Here is an 18680-nt window from a genome sequence, read left to right on the forward strand (position 1 = left end):
TTGATGTGTGTTTCACCTACAGTTCCAAAACAACTGCCAGTTACAAATCACACAGTATCACTTTGTGTCACATTTTTATTTAACAATCGTGATTTTACGTAGAAGTGCAAAATACAAATCAGTACTTATGTGAGAGTGAACAAAGTCCATCCTTAGAGATACAGGTGCTGTTTCTCAATGAGTGCTCAGGTAATGTGGAGCTCCAGGGACCAGCGGCTCTCACTGGAGTGCTGCCAACACAACACACTAATGGGAATTGGCCAGAGCCATCTTTTGGCAGTCTCTGTGCTACAAGGCCTACACGATCCTGCGTTAACTCACAGGGAGAGCAGATGAACACCAGAGAGTTCAGGGCTCTGATGTGACGCAGGTCCAAGAGCAGTGATTCTCCCCACACCGGCGGCTTTCAGGCCTTCTCCGACCACAACGTCGGCCTCTTCCAACTGTCCCCTTCCCGGCTCCTGCAACGCTCTTCGGGCACACGTTGAGGCGAGGCGCTCACACCCCGCACCGAGCTGTGCGCTCGGGTAGCAACTCCCCGCAGCGCTGCCCGGCTCAACACGGCGCGGCTCAGCGCGACCCTTCCCCGGGGCTGCGCGGGGCGGGCGGATGGACCGCAACGTTCCCACCAAGACCCACGCCCGGCAGCACCACCCCCTCCTCCACCTCGGGACCGCCTACGCGGGCGGCACCGTGCTCCTCCGGATCGAGGATGGGCGGTGTTGGTGCGTCGTCCCGTAGCAGTTCGTCCAGCTCTCCGCCGTCCAGCTCCGCCTGCTCCCGGCAGCGCCGTAAATGCTGCAGGGCGCGACGGTGCTTCTCCTGCAGTCGCAACAGCTGTGCGCGCAGGGCCTCCGCCTCCTCTCCGTTGTCGGGCTCGTGGGGGCCGGGCTCCAGCAAGGCCTGGCGGAAGAGGCAGCGGTTCTCGCGGCGGAGGCGGCGGTTCTCCAGGCGCAGCCGCGCGTTCTCGAGGCGCAGCCGCGCGTTGTGCCACTCGCGCTCCTCCCGCTGCCGCAGCGCCTCGCAGTGGCTGGCCGCCAAATCCACGTAGCGCTCCGCCAGCTGCTGCGGACAGCCCCGCGACTGGCCCCGCCAGCCCTTCTCGCCGCCTGCCTTCGAGGGCTCCTCTTCCCCGCCGACCCCGGCGGCCAGTCCGGCCCGGCCTCTCCGCAGAGAGCCGTTGCAGCCCCAGCGCCCGTCCACCGCGCACATGCGCCTCATCCGTGCCGTTCCCGCCGCCGCGGTGCTGACCGCCGCCGAGGGAGGAGTGAGGGAGGGAAGAGGGCAGCGCGCCAGCGCCGCTGCATGCAAAGGAGGCGGTGTTCTCCTGCGGCGGGGCGGGGCCGTGCTGGGAGCGCGGGTTTTATGCGCCTGGAAAGGGGGCCCCTGTGGAGGTGTGTGGGGTCGTCTGCACAGTCCTGCCAGGCGTGGAGCATCTGTGACCATCCTGTCAGCTGACAAAGTGGGCTGTCTATAGTTGGCACCAACCAGCTGTAGGCTTACAAAGAAACTTCTTGGATGTGAACTCTTGGTTTTTGTAGGGTCATGGAATCAAAATACCCCCAGTTATTCTCAGGATAATCTGTGCTTTTATGGTTTGGTGAGTTAGAAGGGATGGTTATTCAGTCCAACGCCTGGCTCCACACACAACCACCCCGGATCCAAACCCTGTGTCAGAAAGCATCATCCAAGTGCTGTATGAACTCCTGCAATTCCACACTGTACCCCCTCTCATGACGAGCCTATTCTGTGCCAACCACACTCTGGTGTGTAACCTTTTCTTTATATCTAACCTGATCTCCTGATAGAATCTCCTAAATTCTGTTGTCAGCATAACTTAGTGCTGCCCCTTTTTCTTTTCTCTTATGAGGGAGTGGTAGGTGACACTGATACATCCCTGTATGGGAACTGTTGAATCACAGCCTGAACCACTGATTGATCACCTGAGACAAGTGAAGGTACCTGTGTGGTTGGAAGGGGTGGAGCTTCACCTCTGCCAGACCGCATTTAAGGGCTGACCACCACCAGGGAAGTATCTCTTGTTGGAGATCCCTCCCATGTGGAGTTAACACGAGCCTCAACCATTGTAAAAGGTGAGCCACCCTTTACTTACCAGTAGTCTGTGTACCATCTATTTAAAGCCTTATGGAAATACATTATCCTCTGAATTCTATCCTTTCAAATTATCTGCCCTACAATCCCTAAGCCTTAATTTCTCTAGGCTACAGCAAGTTGCAAAATGTCAGCTCAGATGTGCTTTTTAAACAAAAGCACAGTCCTGCAAATTTTATTTTGTCCATTCTTGTGCTCTCAGGATTTACAGAGATAAAATGTAAGATACACAAACGCATGTTTGTGTACATGTAGTTCTTACTGCTTATAGATGGCTTGACTTAAGTAGCTTATGCATGGCTTCCAGAGGGAGGAAAGAGCATGGGCGTTCCCTATCCATGTCATATGCTAATGAAGAAATCCATTACTCCCCTGAAATTCTAACTGTTCCTTTTAGCTGTCCTTTAATTGTCAACTGTTAAATTGACCCGCTGAGATTACCGTGGCTATTGAGTGAATAACACTGCAGACCTCTGCTTATTTTTTTTACACTTCAGATTGTAAACTGTGAAAAGGACTATGCTTTACTAACTGCAGAAAGTGATTTATTCTGTTGCTTCATTAATGACCGGCTGAATGTATTTAAACAAACAATGCGTAACAGTGATTGTGATAATTATGTTCAGAGCCTTATCAGTTCTGAGTGATGTTTATTTAAAAAAACTGGAAAACAGAAAGCAAATAATTGTAGAACAGAAGTAATCTTGGTATTGGCTGTTTTGTTGTGGCTGCTGATCAGAAAAAAATGAATCTTTAGCAATTATGTCCTGTACTAAACCAACTTGCAAATCAGACTAGTTGAAGGTATTAGGGTAATACTTTGTGGTTTGTGACTAAACTGGTTTTACATTAAAATAAGCAGGTTAACACCTGTTCCTTAGTTTTCACTAGTGCTATCTCTGAAAATCCAAAAGCACGAAGTGGCAAGAGTGTCAACCTTTCAGCCAGCCTGAGCTGCACTGACTGAAAAGGAACTGTCTTGGGCCACATGCAATCTTTGTAGCGTTTTAATGTATTTTAATGTAATTTTAATGTGGTTAATATATATAAGAAACAAAACTCCTTTTATTTTTGTGTTGGCTTTTAAGATGTAAAAGCAACAAAACCATAAAATTTGTGGGATATTTTGCCATGTTTTTTGTGAAACTTACGCATCCATCCACTTTGATGAAAGTGGTTGCAGTTTTTTCTGAACTTTCACATCTTTGAAATTTTACTCTTCTGCTTCATTCTTGCTAATAGGTCACAAATGGACATAGTGCCAGAAGTAAATAAGTTGTGATTGTGAGCTGAGAAATATTATTCTCTGGTAAGATAGGTCTTATATTAATGTTATTAATAATACAACAAAAATCATAGAACCATATTCCACATCATAACATCATGTGGAGTATTGGGAGTTAAAGAGTTAATGCTCCAGCTCTGTGGATCGTCGATAGTTCTGGGTGTACCTGTCTCAGAAGAGAAGAAGAACTACATTCCCCAGAGGACTTTGCAATGCTTTGTATTTTTACATATTTCCGCCCAGAGGGAAAGATAAAAACTGTCATAAGTTCATAAGGTTGGAAAGGACCTACAAGATCATATAGCCCAACCAATCTCCTATCACCATCCCTACCCACTGAACTACTAAATCAAATCCCTTAGCACCTCATCTAAACGCTTCTTGAACAGCGCTAGGGATGGTGCCTCAACCACCTCCCTAGGCAGGCCATTCCAGTGCCTGACCACTCTTTCAGAGAAAAAATGTTTCCTCAGGTCTAATCTAAATCTTCCACGGCGCAACTTGTGGCCATTCCCTCTCGTCCTGTCATTAGTTTTCAGGGAGAAGAGGCCCACCCCCTCCTCACCACAACCCCCCTTCAGGAAGTGGTAGAGTGCAATAAGGTCTCCTCTGAGCCTCCTCTTCTCCAGACTAAACAATCCCAGCTCCCTCAGCCACTGCTCATAAGACTTGTGCTCCAGACCCCTCACCAGTTTTGTTGCCCTTCTCTGAACACGCTCCAGGGCCTCAATGTCCTTCTTGTAGTGAGGGGCCCAAAACTGAACACAGTACTTGAGGTGTGGCCGCACCAGAGCTGAGTACAGGGGGATGATCACCTCCCTGCTCCTGCTGGCTACACTATTTCTAATACAGGCCAGGATGCCGTTGGCCTTCTTGGCCACCTGGGCACACTGCTGGCTCATGTTGAGCCAAGCATCAACCAACACCCCCAGGTCCTTTTCCTCTCTACATTCTTCAAGCCATTCTGCCCCAAGCCTATAGCATTGCACGGGGTTATTGTGGCCAAAGTGCAGGACCCGGCACTTGGTCTTATTGAACCTCATCCCATTGAGCTCAGCCCAGCTGTTCAGCCTATCCAAATCCCTCTGAAGGGCCTCCCTACCCTCAGGCAGTTTGACACATCCTCCCAACTTGGTGTCATCTGCAAACTTACTGAGGGTACACTCAATTCCCTCGTCTAGGTCATCAATAAAGATATTAAACAAGATGGGCCCCAAAGCTGACCCTTGGGGGACACCACTCGTAACAGGACACCAGCTGGACTTAACTCCATTAACCACTACCCTCTGGGCACGGCCCTCCAGCCAGTTCTCCACCCAGAGAAGAGTGAACCTGTCCACACCATGGGCTGCCAGTTTCCTCAGGAGAATACTGTGGGAGACCGTGTCAAAGGCCTTGCTGAAGTCCAGGTTGACTACATCAACAGCCTTTCCCTCATCTACCAGTCTGGTCACCCAGTCATAGAAGGAGATGAGGTTGGACAAGTACGACCTGCCCTTTGTGAACCCGTGCTGGCTGGGTCTGATCCCCTGGTTGCCATGCACGTGTCGTGTGATTTCCCTCAAGATCATCTGTTCCATAACTTTCCCTGATACCGAGGTCAGGCTGACAGGCCTGTAGTTCCCCGGGTCTTCCTTACGGCCTTTCTTGTAGATGGGAGTCACATCGGCAAGCCTCCAATCTTGCGGGACCTCTCCAGATAACCAGGAATGCTGATAGATGGCAGAAAGTGGCTTGGCAATCACCTCTGCCAGCTCCCTCAGCACCCTTGGGTGGATCCCATCTGTCCCCATGGACTTGTGGCAGTTCAGATGGAGGAGTAGATCTCTGACCATCTCTGCTTGGATCACAGGGGGTGCATTATGCACCCCGTCCCGGACTTCCAGGTCAGGGCAAGTACCGTGTGGACAACTGCTCTGTTTATTAAAGACAGATGTGAAGAAGGCATTGAGAACCTCAGCCTTTTCCTTATCATCTGTGGTTACATTCCCTGCCTCATCAAGTAAAGGAGAGAAATTTTCCTTAGTTTTTCTCTTGCTGTTAATATATTTGTAAAAGGGTTTCCTGTTCTCCTTTACAGCAGTAGCCAGCCTAATTTCAAGCTGGGCTTTAGCATTTCTAATTTTCTGCCTGCAGATCTTGGCCAGTTCTCTGTAGTCACCCCAAGTAGCCTGACCCATCTTCCAGAGGACATAGACTCTCTTTTTCTCTTGGAGTCTCAACAAAAGATCCCGGTTCATCCACACTGGTCTTTTTCTCCTCCGGCTTGACTTAAGGGACTCCGGGACTGCCTGCTCCTGTGCCTTTAAGATTTCCATCTTGAGGAGCATCCAGGCTTCCTGGACCCCTCTACCCCTCAGGAGCAAGTCCCAAGGGACCCTTGCAACAAGTGTCCTGAACAGGTCAAAGTCTGCCCTCCGGAAGTCCAAGGTAATAGTTTTGCTAGTCACCCTCTTGACGTCACCCAGAATAGCAAACTCCACCATTTCATGGTCACTCTGGCCAAGACAATCTCCAATCTTCACATCCCCTACTAGTCCTTCCCTGTTAGTGAAAAGTAGGTCAAGCAAGGCATCTCCCCTGGTAGGCTCTTGCACCAGCTGTGTCAGGAAGCAATCATCCACACATTCTAGAAATCTCAAGGACTGCTTCCTCTGCGCAGTATTGTATTTCCAGCATATATCAGGGAAGTTGAAGTCCTCCATGAGAACGAGTGCTGGCCATCGTGCAACATCTACGAGTTGTTTATAGAACACCTCGTCTATCTCTTCATCCTGACTAGGTGGTCTATAACAGACCGCCACCACGATGTCACTCCTAAAGACTATCCCCCTGATCCTTATCCATAGACACTCTTCTTTGTCATTTCCAACCACTAGCTCTTCAACATCAAAACACTCTCTGATATAGAGAGCTATGCCACCACCCTTTCTTCCCTGTCTATCCCTTCTGAAGAGCTTGTAGCCATCAATCCCAGTATTCCAGTCATGGGAGAGGTCCCACCATGTTTCTGTAATAGCCACAAGGTCATAATTAGCCTGCCTCACAATGGCTTCAAGCTCTTCTTGTTTATTGCCCATGCTTCGTGCATTGGTATAGATGCACTTCAGCTGAGATATCTGCCTCGCCCCTTTCTCCAGCACAGCCTCCTTAGGCTCTTTACTGGTGAGCCCTGTTTTATCCCCTTCCCCCGTCACAGCTAGTTTAAAGCTCTCTCAATGAGTCCAGCTAGGTCCTGTGCTAGGATTCGTTTCCCCCTTTGGGATAGGTGCGTCCCATCAACAGATAACAGGCCAGGAGCCGAGTAAACTGTCCCATGGTCAAAAAACCCAAAGTGTCTATCTCTACACCAACCTCTCAGCCAGTTATTCATCACCTGTGTTTTCCTAGCCCATTCTGTGTCCTTCACCGCCCCAGAAGGTATGGAAGCAAACACCACTTGTGCTCCCACCCCTTGAACTAATCACCCTAATCCCCTGAAATCTCTTTTCATAGTTCGCAGACTTCTCTGAGATATTTCATTGCAGTCTGCCTGAACTACGAGTAATGGGTAGTAGTCAGTGGGGCGTATCAAGTCCGGGAGTCTTCTAGTAATGTCCCTGATCCGAGCCCCAGGGAGACATCACACTTCCCTGCAGTTTGGGTCTGGTCTGCAAATGGGGCCCTCAGTTCCCTTGAGAAGGGAGCCACCCACAACGATCACCTTCCTTTCTTTCTTAGTAGCAGCAGTCTCAATGCATGGAGGTGACTGCCTTGCCATTGGTGACCTCCTGCGGGAATCTTCCTGCACTTCACCCCTTATCACCTCTTCAACTTCCAATGCTGCAAATCTATTGCTTAGGGGTATCTGGGGACACTGCGGTGTCTGCGGTCACGGGACTCTCTCTTTCCTTCGGGACCAAGCTCGGCAGTGGGTGTTTGTTGCAGCCGTCTGCCTTCAGCGTTAGCGTAAGGCCTTTGGTTTATTGAACACTCTCTCTTGCTCATTTTATTTGATCCATTTGCCTCAATTCCTATTATATTATATTATATTGTGTTATTTTCCTTTCCGATATCTTATTTAGTAAATTAGCTTTCCTCCTCAGATTGTTGCTGCTGTTTTGTTCCTAGACCTATCTCCCTTCTCCTTTTTCCCTTTCCTCTTCCCCAGGGTGCGGGCCCTTGGGTCCCCTGCCTCAGTTGTCACGGTACCGGGTCAAACTGTCCCGCAAACCGGTGACAATTAAATATACTAAAGAGACATGATCAAATTTTAAAGTGTCTAATTACAACTCCACAGATTCCACTTGAAAATTTTCAGGTAATGTATTTATGCAAACATGACAGTGCAGCAACAGGTAGTAAGCTGCTGTTTGATGCAGCTGCATTGGTCCCACAGGCTGAGGGTTGGACTGGCTTGATCTACAGTGAGCTATAGACTAATCCAGAAAAGTGCCAGTGGCTCTTCAGTGCGTAGGAAGGTGGGCAAGAACACTGGGCTGATAAAAAGTAGTGGAATCAGTCATATTAGTTTACTGCTATCTTTAAGTTCACCTTCAGTTTTGAGTTGAAGCTAAATGTTCCTTGAGTCTTTTAGTAGATGTGTTATGACTTGCCATTTTTATTCACCTATTTTAATTTTTCATGTATTTTCTTGTACTCAAATTACATGCAAGTGTACAAGCATGCCAGTTAATAAGCTGTATTCCTATAAATACTGTGCTCACATGGGAGAGGTGAATTTATCACCTTTCAGATTTGTTAGACAATGTTTTAACACCAGTTTGGAATTCTGAGGTAAATGGCAATGACAGCAAGTAATTTGGGAAAGAAGATAATTCAAGATAAGTGTAATTTGTGAGACAGGCTCACAATGGATAACACAATTTTCTTGAAGAGGAGAGGGTTGTAATCGGTGAACTCTTGCATGTTAGTCTGCTTACAGAACACCAGTGACGCACACAATATTTTAAATTACAACAATATAGTTGGTTAAATGTTAACTCTGCTCCCACTCATTTAAGCCTTTTTTACATCTAGTGGCTCCAGATCTCCTTAGATGTGAAGAGGTACAGTACTTGTAGAGCATCATCTCCCAATGTCTTTGCTCCCTATTCAAGGTCAAAGAAATATCTGTAGTACCTAGAAAGAAAATAAGAGCAGTTGGTACTTTCTTTCTTTCTTTTTATGGCTCAGGAAACCAAGTTAATGTTTTTGAAGTGAAAAAAATTCAAACAGCTCAGCAGTTTGTCTGGATATGAAGGTGTTTGGGTTGCTGTGGTTCTTAAAAGAGGTTATACAAAAACTGAAGCTCAAGGTGAGCTTATTTCTATGAATTACTTTTCTGCCCTTACTGGCCCATTTGCATTATTTTAACCTTCAGGATGTAGAGCACAGGTAAGAGAGTGTCTCAATGACTCTCTCTTCTATAACATGCATTGCCATTAAATCCTTCATACTGACTTTCCAGAAATTCAGGTAGACGATTTTGCCCTGGTGCAACCAGTGCACTATGTTGTTCAGTCTTAAATTTTGATTCCAAGTCAAAACTCTAAATTGCCCTCAGAATTTTGAGACAGATGTTTAGTGTGAGTAGTTCTTCAGATATGAACCTTCCAGTGTACATGTGAAGCAGGGTCATCTAAAGGTCAGCAAGCAGCGAGATTAAAAATACAGTATGGAATTAAAAGTGGGTGATAAGTGCCATCAAAATAGTATGGTTCAGTGATGTCATCTTTCAAAGTGTAAAGCCCACTTGAGCAGTTTTAATGTGATTCTTAAAATGTGATGACTACATAAACTAGATTAAGAAAGTTTCTAGCTGTCAGATTCTGAACTTTCTGAAGGGAGATAAAGGTTAACTATTAAGTATGATTTATTTGTGACTCAGCCTGAAGGGAAGTCTTACCTGGAAAAGATAGCCAGTCTCATTAGAGAAGATGAAGATCTTGCATCCAGAGTTCTGTGATGGCATGTAAAATGCTAGCATTAATTGCATCACTGATTACGTTTCAGTGGACAGAATAGGGTGATGGGAGCTTTTGGAAATGTTAGCAACTGAAGAGCTGCAGGCAAATGAAAAGAAAAACAAATATAAAATTGGGGAAAGAAAAACAGTGCAGATAAGAGAGTAACACAAAGAAAGAAGGAAGAGAAGTATTGATTACTTTAAGAAGGAACATGCTTCCTAGCTGAAAAAGACAGAAAAAGACAATATGACAGTTCATAAATGATGACCAGAAAGCATATTTAAAATATAGATGGTTTACTCTACTCTTCGTCTTTACACTGACAATAATGAAGAGTTTCAGTGCTGCATGAGAAAAGTATGCCTTTAGTTTTATTCTCTAGCACACATATCACCATTAAAAATAAAAAAATGGACTCTGACAGGAGATAGATTTGACATTGCTAAGGAGAAGAACAACATGGAGTTCAAGAGTAGTAGTGGTTTTGGAAATAATGTATGATAATGCAAGTCAATCTGTGGGTCTTTTTTGAGGTTGAGGAGAAAGAATATGATTTCCTTTGGAATGTTTTCATCTTGTATCTTTAGTTTTTAGTTTAACGTAAATTAAATAAACCTTAGTTTAAAGAAAAATATCCTTAGAGACAGAGATGAACATTGCTGTCATGCTGAGAGGAAATCTATAATAACATGATGAGTATGGTTCGGACAGTCTTGCTGCTGCTGCTGACCCTTTTAACTGATTTTCACTTAAAAAAAAATTCAGAGTAAATTCAATCAGTATTTTGAACTGATGATTTTGGGGAAAAAAAACAACAAACAATGCGTGATCAGGCTTGTAATGTCACCCCTGTAAATGTCTGAGCATATCTATTCTTGAAAGTGAGCATGTACACACTGGATTCAAGACTGAATATAGAATTTTATACTTCTGTTTTCACTGATGTAAAGCGCGAATGCTGCTGTCAAAGGCAGTGGAATTAAGATTCTCTGAAGTTGGGCTATGTGAGATCAGAAGCAGCCTCTGCAGCTGAAGATTAGCAGTGCAGTGTTGGGAAGAGGGTCTGAGAGATAAATTTACTTGCAGTATTGCCAGCCTGCCTCAGTCATTCCATTTAATTTATCATCGTTCTTTGACTGTTGATAGTACTGAGAAACAGAGCATACCAGATGTTATCATCCTTGGAAGAGCTAACATTTTGGGAATTACACAAGCCCACCTTTTTAGAGCCTTCTGAGAAGGGAATGGATTGGGGTGAAGTACCAATGGGATATTTGCTGCTTAGCTAGCTTGCTAATTGCTTGATAGGTATAGTCCTGTCATCTGGGTTACTGCTTTCTTATGCTTTTGCTTTGTTCTTTACTAGTTCAGTGCATTGAAAAGTTAGGTAAGGTACACACAAAGTCACTGTTGCTGCTAATATTCTTTTCACAACCATCAGTGGGCATAGTGTATTACCACCAAACAGTGTAACTAGTTTCTGTCAGCAGTTTTTACTGATACTTGGCAGCATAACTTCAATGAAATAATTACTGGAGAGGTAAGAATATGTAACATTAATTGCATTTATTTATTTTCTTGGTTATGAACATCAATATTAAAAGCCTTCACTTAGCAGCATCTTTGTTTGACAGGACCATGTCATCTTGTCACTTTGATGCTATAAGTAGATCTGAGATGTAAATAAGGAAAGCTTGCCTTTCCAACTTTAGGTTGCTCCAAAACTAATGCCTCCTATTTATTTCAGTGGAAACTACAACAGATCAAAAGACCAGACTAATACTCTGAAAATTCTCAGCTACAAATCATTGTTTTTCAACATACTCACCATCATTAGCGCAGTTGAACTGCAGCATCTACTGCCTTAGTGTGCTCCCATCCACTAGTTGGTCCCAATAAACATCCAGCAAGTGTCAGTGAATCTCTGTGGGTGCCATTTTTTCCACAAGGAGAAATTCAACTCCACACTTTCATTTTGTCCACACTTCCATGCCAGACACTGTTCTGTCAGGCAGCCCCTCTGCTCCTGTCTGTCACGCAGCAATAAAATATAATGTGATATTGTTGGGAAGGTTCAACCTGTAATGCTGTACCACCAGCAGCCGCCTCCGCTGCTGTGGACATCATAAAATAGGAGGCATTACATTTGAAGCAGCCACTGCTGTAGGAAAAGAGAAGCCTCTGGAGATACATTGGGATAGACTAAAGGAGGTATGTGCTGAGCTGCTCATGCATTACTAGAGGGAAGAGAGTGGTGTGTTGTATGTTAGAGGCTGAATAAGAGAGTAAAAACTTAACCATGCCACAAACTCACACTTTGCTTGGCATCCTGAACCGTTAGGCTTGTAATACAAAATAAATGGAGTGGTAAGATTAATAGATGCAGGCAGGGGATCGCCTATACTTTGTAAGAAGGCATCTGCCCATGTGTGCTACGTGTGCATGTGAGATTCTGCTTGTGTGGGCAAATGAAAACAGAATTGTGTATTCTATCAGTGAGGAGTGCCACTCTGAATGAGAAAGCTTATTGTTATCTAGTTAAGATCTGGATTTTTGTTTGGAGTGAGACTTAACAGACTGGCCTTGGAAACTGTGAACTGCATAGAAATAACAAGCTGAAATTCAGACAGTTAAATCATCAGATTTGATAACCAAGGATTATGAGCCAAAAATAAACGACCTAATTACAGATAGTAGTTGAGGTCTCAAGAAAGAGAAAAGAGGAAAAAAAGCAATGAGAAAAAAGGTGATGGAAAAAATTGAGTTTGAAATTAGACTTTTAAAATCTGAGCAAGAAACTTGGACAGCTGAAATAATGAATTAAGTAAGCTTATTTTATTTACTAATACTAGTCATATGTAATTCACAGTATATGTGAATTCAAAGCATGAAAAATGTATACATAAGTGAGAGAAAAAGAAAGGGGAGAAGAGTGTTTGTCAGTAATGTTTTCAGTGAAGAATTCAGTGTCTAGGAAAACTACTAATATATAAACTATTTTTATTAAACCACTTCCTTCCTGCTTTCCATCTGTCACCGGTTTGCGGGACAGTTTGACCCGGTACCGTGACAATTGAGGCAGGGGACCCACGGGCCCACACCACGGGGAAGGGGAAAAGGGAAAAAGGAGAAGGGAGATGGGCCTAGGAACAAAACAGCAGCAACAATCTGAGGAGGAAAGCTAATTTACTAAATAAGATATCAGAAAGGAAAATAACACAATATAATATAATTGGAATTGAGGCAAATGAATCAAATAAAATGAGCAAGAGAGAGTGTCCGATAAACCGAAGGCCTTACGCTAACGCTGAAGGCGGACGGCTGCAACAAACACCCACTGCCGAGCTCGGTCCTGAAGGGAAGAGAGAGTCCTGTGACTGCAGACAGTTTTTATCTTTCCCTCTGGGCGGAAATATGTAAAAATGCAAAGCATTGCAAAGTCCTCTGGGGAATGTAGTTCTTCTCTTCTGAGACAGGTACACCCAGAACTATCAACGATCCACAGTGCTGGAGCATTAACTCTTTAACTCCCATGATGTGGAATATCAATAATACAACAAAAATCATAAAACCATAACACCAGCACAAATATAGAAAACGTATCTCAAAACCTATTGTCATGAGCTAAATTTTGTACTGAGGGCATAAACAACTGTTAGGTCTTGTTTATTTTATCAGAGGTTCAGATTGGATATCAGGACAAGGTTCTTTATCAGCCAGGCACCGATAGCACCCTTCTTAGGGAAGAGGTCATGACACCAAGCTTACTGGAGTTTACAAAGTGTCTGGACAATTCTTTCAGACATATGGTCTGATTTTTTTGGGGAACCTGTGTGTAGCCAGGAGTTTGACTCAATGATCCTTATGGGTCTCTTCCAACTTGGTATATTCTCTGATTCTATGATTATTTCCTGAATCGTCAAGCTTTTTGCATTTTGCATTTGCAATGTATGTCCTTACATTTAATTACATATGCTCTATTTACAGTCAATTCGATCCTTTTGAGCATGGCTCATTGCTCTGTGATGCGGGTGTCTAAAACAGAGCAGGCAGATAACATTTTGGAGTACTTTTTCCTTTTCTGCAGGCTATTAAGCGAGCCTAAAAGATGCTTCCATTTTAGATGGCTAATGTTAGACCACTGTGTTAGGTTTATGGGGCATGTGTTGTTTTTTTTTTTTGCTTGGGGGATGGAGGGGAAGTGAGGGGAAGGGTGGAAAATGGTGGCCTCTATGAAGAGAGACTTGTGTCAGATAAGAGGCAGTTCCAGCATCTCCCAAAGCAATCTGCTGTTGTCCTGAGCTGAGCCATGAACAATGCTGGTTGTGTGTCAGAGAGAATACACCTAAAGGAAGATAAAAAGTTCTGATCAGCAGTAGCAAGAGAGAGAGATGCATGAAAAAAAAATCTAAAAGAGACAAACTTGCATATTTTCTCTCTTTGTCCTCCTCATGGGAAGTGAGAGCTTTGTGTGCTGTAAAACCACCACAACCATCTGCATGCTATTAGCAGAATGGAAATATGCAACAACAGCAGAATATGAACCTGTAATTTAATAGAAGCTGTAGCTGGCAAAAAGTATGCGGGGCTGTGATCATAGATTTCTTGTCTTTGCTTCACACTAGGCGTGTTCAACCCATGAACCACATGCAGCTCTTTTCTACCAAGCAGCCCAAACTGGTCCTTGGAGCATAGAATCACGGAATCAAAGGGGTTGGAGGGTACCTTAAGAGATCGAGTCCAACCCCCCTGCCAAAGCAGGTTCCCTAAATCATACCTCACCCATTGCTCACTGACAGCCAAAAGTCAGTGTGCTGTTAACCAGGCTGGGACCAGAGCATGGGGAGAGTGCAGTGAAGTGCTAACTCAAGTTACAGCAAATAATTCTGTACTAGTTGATTCACTGGGTAAGTACAGTCCTTTGAGCAGCAAAAAATACACGGCCTTGCTTTCTATTCTGAAAAAGGAATCTGAGAACAAGTTTAAAGGTTGCTGAAAAAAATATTTATAACAGTTGACATAAATACATTACACAGGAATTTTCAAATGAGATGAAAAGAATTTCAATTCAAAATTCAATTCAAAAATCTGATCATGTCTCTTTACTTTTATAAGCTCTATCTTACCATATTCATGTCATTTTTTGGACTATTTATGTCCTATTTATAAAAAATATTTTCAATGATGAAGTACAGGATGAGTGAAACTTCATCAAAAATCTTAATATCTTGAGAACTCATTTAAGAATTGTGGCCACTGCCATCAAAACAAACTGATGTTAGTTTCAGAAAAACAAAGACAAAAATCTCACTGTTTTTTTTGCTCTCTTTTTTGTTTTGAGAAAACTAAAGATTAAAATAAGTTCTGTTTCTTATATACCTTAAATATATATTTATGAGGGCTTGCCTCATGTTTTAAAGCCCAGTATTGGAAACAAATGGTGGTGGTATGGCAGTAGAGGTTCAATCTTCCCACCAGCATTCCACTACATTTTGTTTCCCTACAATGGTTGAAAGTAAAGGGGCAGTCTGACTGAAAGGCATCTGACAGGGAAATATATATATGAAGGAAAAGTGTAGAATTAAATTCCTTCATGTGGAAAAAATGGCATCCACTGGCATTCATAAACACTTACTGAACATTTATGGAGGAAATAATTCCTGTTCATTAAATGCATCCCATGCAAGCCAGAAGGTTGGGTACCCCTGCTTTACACCATTAGTTTATATTTCTGTGTGGTCTGGAGATTATGTAACTTACTGGTTAAGGATTTGGTATTTATCTCTTGAAGAAGTTAAAAAGTAGGTTCAAGTAGGTGGCACATCATAAGGCTGGTATCCATAGAAGTCATTGAACAAATAATGAAGACAAAGCAGGAAATTTCTCAGACAGGCATACTTAAGTTTTGAATCAGCCCATTGTAATTCTGAAAGAATTAAAAAAAAAAAAAAAAGCTCACAGCAGCAGATTCTGTCATTGCAGGCAAATTAAACCAAGATTGTCCATAACAACCCCTCTCCAGGTTCCCTATGGTAGGTTACACAGGAAAGTGTCGAGGTGGGTTTTGAATGTTCCCAGAGAAGGAGACTCTGCAACTTCTCGGAGCAACCTGTTCCAGTACTCTATCACCCTCAAAATAAAGAAATTTCTCATGTTTGTATGAAACTTCCTGTGGTACAGTTTGTGCATATTGCCCCTTGTTATATCACTGAGCACTACACAAAAGATCCTGGTCCCATCTGCTTGATTCCCACCCTTTAAGATAAGATCCCATCTCAGTCTTCTCATTTCCAGGCTGAACAGCCCAAAGTCTCTCCGCCATTCATCATAAGACAGATCATCTCTATGACTCTCTGCTGGACTTTCTCCAGCGTTTCCCAATCTTGTGAACAGAGAAGCCCAGAAATAGACACAGTACCCAAGACATAACCTAATCAGGGCAGATTTAAGGTAGAAATCACCTCCCTCAACCCACTGATCATGTGATCATGCTTTCTTAATGTACCCCAGGGATACCACTGGAGTTTTTGGCCAGAAGGGCACGTTGCTGGCCCATGGCCAGCCTGTCGTCTGCTGGGGCACCCAGATCCTTCTCTGCTAAGGTCCTTCCTGGCAGGTCAGCCCCTAACCTGTACTGATGTCTCTTGGTGATTCTTTCCCAGGTGTAGGTCTATATACTTTGTGAAACCTCCTAAGGTTCCACTCTGCTCAGCTCTCCAGCCTGGCCAGTCTTACTGACTGCCAGCTCAGCCTTCTGGTGTGTCAGTCACCCCTCTCACCTTTATATCAGCAAACTTGTTGAGGGTGCACAAGATTATTTCAGTTTGCTAATCTGATAGAATTTATATCTGAAATAGATATTCTATAATATCTTCTGTTCAGGGCATATCTTAATCTGGAAATAATACTTCTATGTAGCATAGAGATTTAAAGAGTGAAAAACTTCTATGACTTGTATGTGTTAGAATACAGTCTCTTCTAAACTGCTGCTGCAGTTTAATCTGTAATAATGTCCCTTTCTGCTGTATATCATAATAGCAGGGCATAAGATGACACCAATATAAGGACAAAGGTTTTCTTATGAAAAAGCGTGAAAGTGGAAAGGGGAATTGGTTGTAGTGTAAATAATTACCTTTTGGTTTATCCTTCAGTTTTTTTACTTGCACCTTTTGTACCCTTAGTGATGTTGCTAAAGTTGTGATTGCTAAGGAGATAATGATTCAAACACCTACATAACTGATTGACAAATTAAGATACTATTTGCTGTGCTCCTGAGCCTGGCACCCTCAGATTCATAAAACACTGTGAGATTAAGACCTAATTATTTTTTACAAGTGATTGTCAAATGGTGATCAATGATAATGATATTGACAAGTTTAAGACTAGACTGTCTGCTGTGGCAATGTCTTCCCCTTAAGATGAAAATAATAGGTTTTCTCTTTTGCATTTAAAACAAAGATCAAATATATCTAGCTCCAGGTGGTTCAAAGATAATCAAGTATATCCATATCAACTCAAGCATCAGTATAATGCATGCTGGTTCTCAAGATATCTATATTCTGTTTGTGCATATTCAGGCAATGTATGGTAAAAGGAAAGTAAAAGGGGGGGAAAATAAGGTATTCTGAGCTATATTTAGAAGAAGAAAATTAGTGTAAAACTGAAAGAAGTAACAGACAAATTTTAAAGATACTGGATAAAGTTGGGCACACTTTTCAATGAATTTCAATCAGTGCAGTGTATCTAAATTCTGTGTCTTTGAAGATCACAGTTTTCTGTAGGTCACAAAAAATAACAGTATTCAGTAGATCTATTTTTTACATAAATCAGCAGCACTTTCAAACCAGCTTTCTGCTTATAAAGGACAATCCATCTGTTTAAAATGCTGAAAATGTTGCTTTTAGCTCGCTAAAGTTGCTAGTATTACAGTGCTGTTCAGAAATCTGTGAGGACACTGTCATGCTTGCTTTTTAAATTAACATCAGTATTGAGTGCAACAAATGCAGTTAGTAAGCAAACTCCACCAAAGGTTATTTTATGAGAAGAGTATTGCTCATAAAAAGCATAGCTTTTCATTTATTTCTGCAGAGAATTAGGAAAAAGTAAAGAACACTGATATTCATCATAGAGTCTGTAACTTTTATGCCATGAAACAGACCTGCTATCAACAGAATTTCCTTGTATGGAGGTGAAGCTTGCGTCTTCATTGCCATCTCACCTGATGATTTGAGTTCCTTTATGCAGTTGAGATCAGAATCTCATTGTTTACCTGTAATTATATTCTTTACAGAGAACTTTTTTCTTCTGAATTTACACTTAATTCAAAAATACTAAAATTGCTGTCTTTTCATATAATCATAGAGTTACACATCATAAATGTCTTGGGTTTGAGGAGATGTTTAAGTTCATTGCTGTGGGCAAGGTGGCCAGCTAAGTCAAGCAGTAGATCAGGCTGCCTTGGACAACATCTTGAGCAACCTGTGCCAGTGCCTCGCCTACCTCTAAGTGAAATATCTCCTAAAAACTAATCTAAATCTCCTCTTTAAGTTTAAAAACATTCCTCTTTGTCTTATCACCAGGGCAGCTATCAGGACATTGACATACTGAGAGGATCTTGTCCAGTAGTTCCTTAAACATCCAGAAGTTCACTCTTCGAAAGTTCAGGGTTCCTGACTTTCTTTTTTGCTTGGCCTATATTCTTTGATATCACAAACTCAAATAGGGCACGATGGCTTACAGCCCAGAGTGTCTTGAGTCTTACCTCAACCTCTAACCTCTTTAATGATCTCTACAGTGCTGAACACCAGGTTCTAGTAATGCTTCTCCTCTTGTGATTTCCTCTAATACTTGGACCAGGAAGTTATCCTCAACAAGTTCTAGGAATCTCTGATTGCTGACAGACCACCATGCAGGTATCCATGTGGTTGAAATCTGTCGTCAGGCTGAGAGCCTGTGAGTGCAGTGCTTCTTGTAGCTGAAGAAAGAAGGTTCCCTTTGATCAAGCAGCCTGTTACAAACTCTGTCCTCCATTGGTCCAGTCCATAATTTTTAGCCAAAAGCTCTCAACCTGTTTATGGCTGTTTCTCAGAGGCAGCTTTTTTCAATCTATCCTCTTCTTAACATAAAGGGTAACTCTTCTGCTCGTGCTTCCCTGCATATCTATTCTAAAAAGTTTTTAGTCTTTGATCATAATATTACATCTTTCATCCCACCAGTAGAAGGCGCTCACCTCAGATACTTGATATATGAATGAAAAGATCATTATTTGAGATATTACCAGCATTCTAGGAATTGTATCCTTGTTTTGACAGAATCAACAGGCAAACCTGAAAACT

At 42.9% G+C, this 18680-nt stretch overlaps 1 protein-coding gene across 1 annotated transcript; it reads right to left on the reverse strand.

The window, feature by feature from the left end:
• Nucleotides 1-318: 318 nt before the first annotated feature.
• On the reverse strand, nucleotides 319-1236 carry TUSC1 (tumor suppressor candidate 1). The gene has a single exon (XM_065740576.1). It carries the CDS (start codon nucleotides 1219-1221, stop codon nucleotides 571-573), a length of 651 nt encoding a protein of 216 aa, XP_065596648.1. The 5' UTR covers nucleotides 1222-1236; the 3' UTR covers nucleotides 319-570.
• Between the last annotated feature and the right edge of the window lie 17444 nt (nucleotides 1237-18680).

This window comes from Cyrtonyx montezumae, unplaced genomic scaffold, assembly GCF_038088225.1.
Source record: "Cyrtonyx montezumae isolate F1298 unplaced genomic scaffold, pur_monq_1.0 scaffold_29, whole genome shotgun sequence".
Lineage (NCBI taxonomy): Eukaryota > Metazoa > Chordata > Aves > Galliformes > Odontophoridae > Cyrtonyx > Cyrtonyx montezumae.